The sequence below is a fragment of the Choristoneura fumiferana genome, unplaced genomic scaffold (genome assembly GCF_025370935.1).
Source record: "Choristoneura fumiferana unplaced genomic scaffold, NRCan_CFum_1 Sck3bRy_164;HRSCAF=354_pilon, whole genome shotgun sequence".
Taxonomy (NCBI): domain Eukaryota; kingdom Metazoa; phylum Arthropoda; class Insecta; order Lepidoptera; family Tortricidae; genus Choristoneura; species Choristoneura fumiferana.
Genome location: NW_027412846.1, coordinates 1 through 11,960, shown reverse-complemented (window position 1 = coordinate 11,960; position 11,960 = coordinate 1). Strand labels below are relative to the sequence as shown.

General features: G+C 41.2%; 2 protein-coding genes across 2 annotated transcripts; one reads left to right on the top strand and one right to left on the bottom strand.

Annotated features, from left to right (window-relative positions):
- The first annotated feature begins 3,583 nt into the window (after positions 1–3,583).
- LOC141445042 (uncharacterized) lies at positions 3,584–7,020 on the top strand. Its single transcript, XM_074110817.1, has 2 exons — positions 3,584–4,000; positions 5,464–7,020. The coding sequence occupies exons 1-2, from the start codon at positions 3,584–3,586 to the stop codon at positions 6,271–6,273; spliced, it is 1,227 nt and encodes a 408-aa protein (XP_073966918.1). The 3' UTR covers positions 6,274–7,020.
- LOC141445041 (uncharacterized) lies at positions 3,998–6,847 on the bottom strand. The gene is made up of 2 exons (XM_074110816.1): positions 6,506–6,847; positions 3,998–5,425 (listed from the first exon to the last, which is right to left on the bottom strand). The coding sequence occupies exons 1-2, from the start codon at positions 6,845–6,847 to the stop codon at positions 4,517–4,519; spliced, it is 1,251 nt and encodes a 416-aa protein (XP_073966917.1). The 3' UTR covers positions 3,998–4,516.
- Positions 7,021–11,960: the final 4,940 nt, after the last annotated feature.

Below are 11,960 nucleotides of genomic sequence, written 5' to 3'. Positions count from 1 at the left end.
TGTTTGAATAAAATATGTTTTTTGTTGTATGCATGTAATCAAAAGTTCCATAATTAATGTGTATGAAGCAGCACATATGATATTAAAGGAATAACGTAATATATCTCACATATACTAGAAATATACTACTTATTTAAGACTTTAGCTCGCTAGTTTTCATTTATTTATATTTTGGGCTATTTGGTACCTATTTGTTGAAATAGATTGATGGAACTCTTTCGAAAAATACAACTTATATGTCTTTGAATGATAAAAAACAAACAGTAATGCTACATTGCATATAAGCTAGAAAAAACAGAAAAGCCTAGAGTCAAACATCTTAGAAATATTTTGCACTTTTAAGCGCGCTTAAGAGGGTAATTCTCTTATTGCGCTGAGACTTAACTAAAAACTTAATTTGTTTAAAACATGTAAGCATTTTTAACACTGTATTCGGCGAAAAATGCTTCAATTATGGACTTAAAATGATAGTTTATCCAATATATCTGCGTAAACTTGCTAGTTTAGAATATAAAAAAAACGTGTCTACAGACAAAAATCGCTTATCTGCAATACCTTTTGATGAAAGCCCTATTTTAACCTACTCGGCGCGAGTGTTAGAGTAAATAACATAGCCCTATCCTATTAAGGGATAAATTATCTAAATAGAACACAGAGATGTTTAGTATAACTAGCTTTTTAGGTTTTTAGAGCATGCAAACCTTTAAATGCGTTTTTCTCGAAACTACATTTCATGCAGATAAGCGATTCTGGTTGTAAGGGGGCGATTTAGGAAGTGAAAGGTTTCTCACTGGTTAACAAACAAAGTACCTAAATCGGTAGGTACGCGGTATCCAGACACCTTAGCCTTACGTTATTATTAGGTTTTTAATTTGCCAATAGTGGCATTTGAAAATTATGAGAAAACAAAATTGCCACAAAGAAGAAGACTTAGGTATATAGGTGCAATACTGGCCTGAATGAAACTAAGCGGTGCAAATAAATACAACACGCAGCAAGCGCTGAGCTGTAGATAATAACTTAAGACACTTAATTGTTTGGCTATAAGACGGCATAACACGATCACGATCCGTAGACTGTACTCAAAACTCAGACAAACAGAAGGGGAAAAAAGTTATGAGGTTAAGTTAAAAGGTCAAAGGTCAGTAAGCATGTATGTGGGCAAATAAAACTATATGTAAATTAAATGGGCAAAGTAAGGTAAGTAAATGGGTAAGGGATGATGGGCTCACGGCACGTTCCTGGTTGGACTTAGCTGGGGGCGCTGCGGCGCGCGTCGCCGACGAAGCGCGCAGTTGCTGCCGCTTCTGGCCGGGCTTCTTCGCTGCACCAATTCCAACGCCAACGTCAAGTACTTCTCTTGCTCGCCCGGCTTCACAGCGCGCCTACGGCCTGCTAGACTGCGTAGCCTCTTCTTCCGAGTCTTCTACCAAAGCGCCGACGCCCCAAGATGGCGATCGGCGAGTTTTTTACGGCGAGCCTGGAACGTGGGAGTGATACGCGGTCGTGTCCTGTCACGGTCGCCACTTTCTATGTTGAGGCATAGAATGAAAAAGGTTTTTTCTAATTATAAATATGGTTTAATTACCATTGAAAAGGATTTACAAGTCTTTAAGTTTTGTATTAATCAGGACACGAGCGTTCGCAATGGTATCGCGCAGAGAAGTGCGAGAGAGACGGCGCGTGACGCCGGGGTCTCGTAGCGCAGCCGCACCCGCGCATGCGCGGCGCAGGCTCTGGGATTGGTCACGACGCTCGGGCTTCGATGAGAGATGCGACGGCGCGAACAAAGTAACGTGAAGTCCATTTGGCTGAGGCACTTCAACCAAGACCCCCTTGAAAATTTTTTCAGCTGCATTCGAAGCCATGGATTCAGAAATATATCTCCCTCTTGAATTAATAATTTAAGTGGCAATCATTCACCAAGATTTAATTGTGAAATGGATTCAGCCTCGGCATTTAAATCATGAAATAACTTGTTTTTCCATAATAAATCCACATCTAGTACTAGTCCTTCAAAAATTGATATTGACTTTGACTTGCTAAATACAGACATGATTGTGGGACTGAAAAATAAAATTGACCCACGGGTAATGGCAGAGTTAGAGTATGTAACCGCATATATTAAGAAAAACAAAAAAATGTGTTTTCAAAAATTGCAACCAGTGCAAACAATTTTTTTATAATTTGAACAAGGACAACAGGTACATTCAACTAAGAAGCAAAAGTCTCTCGTATCCTTCCCATGAGCTGATATCCTGTTTTTCGGACATACAGGATGTCATCTACAACATTATTAAAGCAGACCCAACGAGAAAGAAATAAAAAACTATATTAAAACATTATTATATGTATTAATTGACTTTAATTTCATCAATTGTAATAGGCATAAAAAGGACAGCGTTGATTTTGTTTGATTTATCCAGCAGTTTTTTTAGCCAGTTGGTGTTAGGAGGCAAACAAAATTTTATTATTCCTATAGTACCCATATTTTATTTTAGTTTGTTCGCAGACTTTGGTATGTTATTCCGCATCGTTTTTCGTGAATTGTGCATAAAATTTTGCTCACTGACTAAAATATTCCCATTAGATCTGAACTATACGGCGATCCGTATAGTTCAGATCGAATAATATACTATCGTATACTACATACGTACGTATGTACTAAACACCTGTGTGGAACAGTTATGTCATGTATTCTTGCTAAAACAGATGGCGCTGTCGTCAATACTTTTGACTGATGACTCTATTTCTATACATATATTCAATGTACTCTGTGGCCAAGTGGTTTAATAATCCACATCGCTTACATTTCTCCCCATATTCCTTGCATTGACGAGACCTATGAATTTCTTTGCACCGCCTGCATAAAAATGTATCACTGCTCCTTATTTCCACCTACCACTTTTCTTCTTGAAGTCATTTCTCTTCACATGTCTTTTAACTACACGGTCTACCTCTACCCACAACGCAACGCATGTGCAATCCCCCCGGTGTTACAGGTGTCTATGGGCGGTGGTGATCTCTTATCATCAGGAGACCCACTTGCTCGTTTTCCATCCAGATGAATAAAAAAAAAAACCTCAGGATTAATTTCCATAACTTGGATTTTACTCTGCTCACTTGTGCGGACATAATTAGCTCCTTTTTGTAAAGTCAAAATTTTCAATTCTTAACAAGTTTTCTTATACGTACCGACTTCTACATAATATATATATATTTGTTGAGTTCTATATGGCCAGTAAATTATGCTTAGCTAAACAAAATGTCAGTTAGTAGAGCGACGAAGATAGGTACTATAGTGTATTGTCTATAGTAATATCCTGTCTCAAGCACATACGTCACGACCAGCAGAGTGGGAGCGACGGTTGTCGTTGGACCGCCGGACTGGATAGGTACGAGAGCGATGAGCACTTAAGTAAATTCAGTGCATAAAAGCCGGGTCCGCTGCGACGAAAATCTTTACAAAACATTGTTTGTCTAACATGTTAGCCAAACATGTTAGTAAAAGTGCCCGTCCGTTGCAACATTAATTAAAAAACGTTTTTGTTGTTCCAAACATTGTTCACGCACAAAATTTATCATGAATACCGACGAAGAGGACGTCTTATCTGTGTTGGCGGTGATGGATCTGATCCAAAGAAGTCAAAACAGGAATAGATTTCGTGTCAGGCCTTACTTGCAGCAACGCTCGTTTAACATATACCAAGAATTGCAAGTTGAAGACAGATTTGGATTAAAAAACTTTTTTCGCTGTTCAGAGAGTGATTTTGAAGAACTGTTATTATTAATATTGCCAGATATACAGAAAAAAACAACGTGGCGGAATGATGTCATTCCACCTGACATGAGATTAGGTGCGACTTTACGATATTTAGCGACGGGAGACAGCTACACCAGTTTAATGTACCAACTGAGAATATCTAAACAACAACTGTCAGAACTGGTTCCAGAAGTGTGCATGGCTCTTTACAAGAGCCTAAAAAATTTATATCTAAAGGTAAGCAATTTTTATCTGTAATAATTGTACATTTGGGGCTGTGGCTTGTTTCATTTGAAATTCATCACAGCTTTTTTGGCCGGGATACACGAGGCTTGTTTTTCAAGCCAGAGTAGCAAGATAGTGCTAACTAGTAAGCTAGCAAGCTAGTGCGTCTATTCTCGTGTATACAAAACTAGCCTGCTGTCAGGCTAGTAGTACCATATGTTCAAAAGAGGACAGTATGACTGACTTACTAGCTCCTACCCTAGCTTGCTATCCTGGCTTGAAAAACTAGCCTCGTGTATCCCGGCCATTTTGGTGAAGTGAAACGCTGCGAGGAAACCTGCACATATCTATGACGCCAATCAAATGTCATATAGGTACTATAGGCTTTTGATGATGAGGTGAGATTTGTTTACATATCATGTAAAGTTGAGAATTAAAATGAAATATTCTTTGGGCACAATAATATTTATTTTTAAGTATAGGTACATCTTATAGCTACGTTGTAGTCTTAGGTAACTTTACGGTAATTTATTTATTGAATTTTAACAAATAATCAATTGCTTCCGTCGTTTCTTGATCGCAAATCTCAGTATTTTCCATTTGAGCAGATGAAGAACTAGGCCTAACTATGGTTTTATTATCTATTATAAACACTGCTGGCAGTTCCTCCAGATTATTATACTGTGATGGCTTAGATTCTCTAATTAAATGTCCATCATTTGATAAACCTATAACCGTATTTAACGGACAATATGTAGGCAGGGCATTATTTGATGGTGATAACATTGCTGATGACTGCATTGGTTTTGACTGTCGCAAGTCTGGCTGTACGCAGACCGATGTGCCAGCAATTTGAATTGATGGCTGCTTATTGATGGTAGATTGTACTTCATGTATGTCTGACTGTCCATAGAAAGAAGTGTTTGGTTCTGTATCATTTAAAGTCATAGGCGACTCTGGGTTTTCTAATAACTCGCAAGAATAGTCAGAATAATCACTCGTACTGGTAGTAGATCTATGGTTAAGATTTGCCACTTCACAATTGTAGAATAGAGTTTGGATGTCTAATTTTAATTTGCTTTGTTCGATTGGCCGAAACTTTTTTAATTGAGCAGCAACATATACGCCAAATGAAGTAACATCATCCAAATCTGTACTCGATGGTTGTCTTTCTTTGATGGCTTTCAAAGTTGACATGGCCTCAGAATAAAGGGCGGTATTTCTATTTCTTTTCTTATTAGGAAACTTAGATGGCGGTGGCAGTGCCGTCGGGGCTGGTAGCGGTAGCGGGGTTGCTGGTGGCGGTGTCGGCGTAGCTGGTGGCGGTGTCGGTGTAGCTGGTGGCGGTGTCGGTGTAGCTGGTGGCGGTGTCGGTGTAGCTGGTGGCGGTGTCGGCGTAGCTAGTAGTGATGATGACGTGCTTTGTGGTGATGGTATCTGAAATATAACAATAACATTTATTTATTTGTTCACAGATGCCTTCAACTGAGGCTGAATGGAGAAGGATATCAGCTGGGTTCAACTCTAGGTGGAATTTTCCTCATGGCATAGGTGCCTTGGATGGCAAACATGTCATAATGGAAGCCCCAGCAAATACCGGCAGTCTTTATTATAATTATAAAAAAACATTTAGCATAGTACTTCTTGCTATGGCAGATTATGATTATAACTTCATTTATATTGATGTTGGCAGCCAAGGGAGAATATCTGATGGAGGAGTCTTCCAGAATTCATCGCTGTCCCGAGCCCTAAATAGTAATACTTTAGGATTGCCTACAGATGAACCATTGCCCGGAGAAGAAGTAAATTTGCCATATGTTATATTGGCTGATGCTGCCTTTCCATTATCACACCACATAATGAAACCTTACAGCGGTGATCATGAACAAGGTTCACCAGAGAGAATATTCAATTACAGATTAAGCCGAGCTCGACGGATTATAGAAAATACCTTTGGTATATTAGCGTCTGTATTTCGGGTTTTTAAAAAGCCCCTGACTGTAGAAGTCAAAACTGCAATATCGGTCATATTAGCTAGTGTAGTTTTACACAATTACCTCAGAAGAAATAACATCAGCAGAAACTTATATTCACCACAAGGCACTTTTGACACTGAAGAAAATGGTAACTTGATACCTGGTCAATGGAGAACTGAAGCACAAATGGAGGGCTTGCAACCACTACCACGATTACCAAGACGAACAGCCGTAGATAGCCAGCGGATTCGAGATAATTTTGCCTCATACTTTGTCAGCGAGAGAGGAATGGTTCCATGGCAGTATTAGTATGTCATCTTGGCATTTATATATACTTTTATATTATTGTTTCTGCTTCATTGAAGAATAAAATATATAACTAGTTATAAACATATTATAAATATAAACGTAGTTGCAGTTTTATTATTCTTTACGTTGCAAATCATTTTAATAGGCAGCAAACAAGATAACCTAACAAATTAATACTTGTAGGTATTAAAATGTTAAATAATATAATAAGTGTGAAAAAATAAGTACTTACCATATCATCTTGTAAATTGCTGACTGAATTTTGCGGTATATTAAAACATATCATATTTGATATTTCTTCGTATGCAAACCATTTTGAAATGTATACATCTTCTGCTCCGCTGCCCGTTTTAAGCCCAGTAACCTTCTTCTTCTCTCTGTTATACTGTCCACGAAGGCTTGTCCACTTTGCCAAAACCTCCTTTGCAGTGATTCCAAACACTGATGCAATCTCTTTGATGGCATCCTGCTTCTTATTTTTAATTTTATGGTCACTAGAAGACACATCCCAAATGACGGGCCGTTCCTTTATTAATTGGATAAAGAACAAAGTCTTTTCCTTATTCCACTCCATTGCACATCAAGTCAACAATCAAATCAATTAAAATTAATTCAAAGATGACAGTTGACACTTTGACAGGACAACCGAGACCGACACAGTATGAGGGCAAACACAAAATAACGCTGCACCCCCCTCCGCAGGCGAACGCGGGGATGTTTTCCATCCGTCGCGGCAAACATGTTTGAGTGTTTTTGCTAACAAAAACATTTAGACCACGCCCCTATTATGTTAGAAAAACATGTTAGGTGTTAGAAAAACACAAAAACACGTCGCAGCGGACCCGGCTTAAGAGAACATTACAGGTACCTCACACAGTTGCTTGTGGTCGGTCGCCGCGATCCGGGCAATTCCGCGACAGCAGCGGTGGGCTTTTTGTTATAAAGGATACTTGACTGCCACTGTCGATCAAGCCTCTCGCAATAATATGAGATTTCCCATCTTAGCGGAAAACTTTTACCTTGACTGTGGGCTTTGTGACATCAGATTTTTCCTCACAATGCAGTAATGTCTTGTGAACCTTGTTGTTACATATTGAACATTTAAAATGGAAATTATTGCCTTTGTGCACGCTGTCATGAGAGTAGGCTTTACTCTCATGCGGTTTAAAATAAGGTGCATGTACGAGGCTTTACATCGGACTTGATTAAAGATGACTTGTCAAGACGTTGGTGTTTCATTTAACAATCATCTAATAAATGCTAATGCACAAATTATTTTGCGTTATGAACATAAAGTCTTTCACTGACTGGTTTGGTTGCATAAACTGGGCATTTAAATAATTTATGAGATGTTGATTGGCAACACTTGCATGAAATAATATTGGCAATGTTGGACAACCTATTATTTTTATGAGCTAAAGAGAATGTAGACTTACTTTCACTTTGCTAACTCTCTACAAAACTGCAGGCTCTTCTCTCCAGAAAAGTGAAGAAGTCCTTCACTATTGAAAATGATACCATTGATTCTAATGTTAAATCTTCTTACACTTTAAAAGATAACCTTTTGTATAGAAACTTTCAAGCGAATGGCAAAACTCTAAGCAGAATAATTGTGCCGCACAATTTTCGTTGGCAAATTATTAAAAGATTTTACATTGTTTACATTTGTGGCGACACCCTTGTCAGCATTTTCTAGTTAACCACGCGGGCTCGGAGCGGAGCAAAAGGCAGTCTGTTTCTACACCTCTCATCGCTCGGTCGCGCGCCTAATAACACCCTCACGACCCCGCCTGGTTAGCCTTGGACATTGCGTAAATTGTTATTACAAGTGTACAGTTTACATTAAACTTAGTTAACTACTCCAGTGCATTTATTGACAGTCTCCCGTAATTTCGCACCCTTAGTTCAGCTCCCTTAAGGAGTAGTTACAGTGGTGACCCCGACTTAGCTAACCAGGCGGACGCGTTCGTTTCTTTTTTATTGTGTTCGCGGCCATTTTAACCCGAAAAAGGCATCATGGGCAATAGCGACGGAGATTCCACCGCCGAGACGAACCGCGACGAGCAGAAGCAGACTCCGGCTGAGATTCAGTCGATTAGCGTAGCGAGCAGAATAGCACCATTCTGGAAGGATCTACCAGATTTATGGTTTGAGCAGTTCGAGTCAATTTTAGCACCGCAGAGGGTTGGCTCAGACACTAAATTCGACCTCGTCATAGGCAAGCTCGGCAAGGAAGAATTAAGGCACATCAGCGATCTTCTGGGTGGTGCTGCTAGGAGCTACGACGCGTTAAAGGCCAGGCTCATAAGCGAGTTCAAGGAATCGCCGGAGGACCAATTTGATAGGCTGCTGGAGGAGTCACACCTGGGAGAGCAGAAGCCGTCACAGCTTTACAGGCGGATGGCAGAGGCGGCAAAAAACGCGAAGGTCGAGCAGCGCACCGTCAAGAAGCTATGGCTAAGGAGATTGCCTTTGGTGGTCAGAACCGCTCTGGTCGCGCATGAAGATATGGACGTAGAGGCGCTGAGCATCATGGCAGATAAGGTGATGCGTACAACCAAGCACGGAGTCGTAGCCGAGGTGAAGGAGCGGAACGAGGAGTCAGGTTTAGTCGACGAGATCAAGAAGATGGCAATGGGTTTCGAGCAGTTGCGAGAAGAAGTGAGCGAGATAAGGAGTCGAGGGAATGCAGGGCCCAGTTTCAGAGGAGGCTGGGCTAGAGGAAGAGGCAGCGCCACACCCGCCAGGAGCTGGATTCAGCAGCCGAGGTTATGTGTGTACCACCAGCGTTTCGGACGGTTCGCCAGGAACTGCGCACAGCCGTGCAGGTGGCAACAGAGTACGCCACCAGGACCAGCACGGAATCAACAGCCGACGGCACCGAGATGGCAACCTAGGCAGGGAAACTAGACACGGTGCACCCTACAGTGGCAGTGGGGGGTGCACCGGGCGTAGATAACCACCGCTTGTGTGTGCAGGACAGGAGAAATGGTATGTCATTTTTGATTGATTCTGGTGCAAACGTCTCCGTCATCCCGATCAGCAAAGTTAGTGGCAGAGACCGTAGCGTATGTACCTATAAACTGTTCGCAGCAAATAACTCGGAGATCAAGACATACGGTACACAATCGTTAGAAGTGGACCTGGGTTTACGGAGAACTTTCGTGTGGACGTTCATTGTGTGCGAAGTCAAGCAGCCAATCCTCGGCGCCGACTTTTTAAAGACTAATAAGTTAGTGATAGATTTACATAATGGCAGGTTAATCGACAATTCGGTAACAGCGTGTGTGTACGGGTCTTTGGTGCCTGCTGGATCATCGGTGAACACCATCCAAGCAGCGCATCCGTACCGCTACCTCCTGGAGCGATACCCCGACACGACTAAACTTGTTACATTTTCAGAGCCAGCTAAACACGGGGTAAAACATCACATCGAGACCTCGGGGCCACCGGTATACGCGCGGGCAAGGCCGTTACCTCCCGACAGGCTCGCCAAGGCAAAGGAAGAGTTCCGGGTCATGCAGCAATTAGGTATCTGCAGGCCCAGCAAGAGTCCATGGGCCAGCCCGCTTCACGTCGTGCCGAAGAAGGACGGACGAATTCGTACATGCGGTGATTTTAGGCGATTGAACGCGGTAACGAAGCCAGACCGCTACCCCATACCCCGGCTCCAGGACTTCACCTACGGGCTAGCAGGTAAAACCATATTTTCTACGCTAGATATAAATAGGGCGTATCATGTCATCGAAATGGCCCCGGAGGATATTGAGAAAACGGCAATAATCACTCCGTTCGGCCTTTTCGAATTCCCCAGGATGATTTTTGGTCTGAGGAACGCGGCTCAAACTTACCAACGGTTCATGAACTCTATTTTGCAGGAGTTAGAGGTCTTTGTTGATCGTCACGGCGCTAAATCAACCCTATTTTGCTATATTGATGATATAATTATAGCATCAGAGACGGAACACGCACACGAACAACATTTAGACCGCGTTTTGCAAATATTCCAAAAGTTCGGCATAACAATAAATCTTAACAAGTGCAAATTTGGTCAACAATCGGTTGATTTCCTGGGCTACTCAGTCTCGTCAACGGGACACAAACCACTTGACGAGAAAGTGTCAGCTATCACGGAATTCCCAAGGCCCGAAAACGTGGAACAGCTACGACGTTTTTTGGGCATGTTAAATTTCTATAGAGCACACATTGTACAGGCAGCCGATAAGCAAAGACACCTCAATAAATTTTTACACAACTCGAAAAAGAAAGACCAGACCAAAATTCATTGGGACGAGGAAGCCAATGACGCCTTTTTAGACAGTAAGGAAAGCCTTAAACGCGCCGTTACTCTGTCATATCCGGTAGCAGGTGTCCCGCTAGCTCTCATGACCGACGCATCGAACACGTCGGCAGGAGCGGTCCTACAACAAAAGGGCGATAACGGTTGGCAGCCCTTAGGTTATTTTTCTAAAACTTTCTCGGACACGTAGAAAAAATACAGCACATTCGACCGGGAATTGCTGGCAATTTACATGGCCGTGGTACACTTTAGGTACCTGATCGAAGGAAGGGAATTAATCGTGTACACGGACCATAAGCCGTTAACATTCGCTTTTAAAAAAATAGGTACGGCCAATCGAAACACCGAGGCGAGCAAGGCAACTCATGTTCGTAAGCGAATTTACTAGCGACATCCGGCACATTCAAGGTTCGCAGAATTTAGTCGCAGACGCGTTATCGCGTTCTAGAAACAATATCGTGCCCGTCGGTGGTCGATTACACGGAATTAGCCCAAGCGCAACAAACGGACGCTCAAGTTGCACACGTGAGCAGCGACGAAGCACGTTTTGCAACGTTAGCACCAAAGAGTATATAATCACTGCGTTTTAAGTCTGAACTCTCATACAAAAAAAATACCACGATTGTAGTATGAATTCAGTGCATTTTTTGTTGCCAATATCAAGAAACGAACTGCACAGACTAAACAGGGCTGAAAAAGTCACATTGACAAAAGTAGTGTTGTTAGGAACCGTCGATATTATCGATATTGTAACAGCATAGTGTTGTGCTTTTTTATCGATATAGATTGTCAAAAAATGGCACGTAGTGGTGCGCTTTTTATTAATTAAATGATCGAATTAAAGAGAAAAAAAGAAGTTGTTTTTCTTAATAATAATTTATTTTCATGTCATGGATCTGTGTTTCTTTACATAGGTAAAACAGTTTCACGTTACACAAGTATTGTATTGTAGTATTGTATTGTCCGTTTTGCACTGCACACCACTTGTGGAAGGCTGTGCATAATATATTCCACACTGGGCAACTCCAAAGCTGAACCTGAAAAACAAGTTTAAATTTAGCCAGTAGGTTACACTAACTAATGCAAGATAAAAATAAAATTGTGACGCACAATCCAAATTTTTTCATATTGCAGGGTCAATGACCTATGTTTACCTAGACAACGTTTCTTAACAATTCTTTGCCTTAATTTTTCAAATTTGTATCTCTCTAATACTAGCAGCTCAACCTATTTTAATAAAAAGAGGAAGTGTTATTACCATGAAGTGTACCATAAACACAGACAATACAGAAAAAAAATGGTCAAGTGCGAGTTGGACTCGTACATGAAAGGTTCCGTAAACAGTTCAGTAAAAGTTTTTCTTAAAATTACTTCTAATTATAAGTTT

Coding starts and splice junctions, on each gene's coding strand:
- LOC141445042 (XM_074110817.1), top strand. CDS start 3,584: ATGAATACCGACGAAGAGGACGTCTTATCTGTGTTGGCGGTGATGGAT. Junction 4,001..5,463: donor TAAAAAATTTATATCTAAAG/GTAAGCAATTTT, acceptor ATTTGTTCACAG/ATGCCTTCAACTGAGGCTGA.
- LOC141445041 (XM_074110816.1), bottom strand. CDS start 6,847: ATGGAGTGGAATAAGGAAAAGACTTTGTTCTTTATCCAATTAATAAAG. Junction 5,426..6,505: donor GCAATTTACAAGATGATATG/GTAAGTACTTAT, acceptor GTTATATTTCAG/ATACCATCACCACAAAGCAC.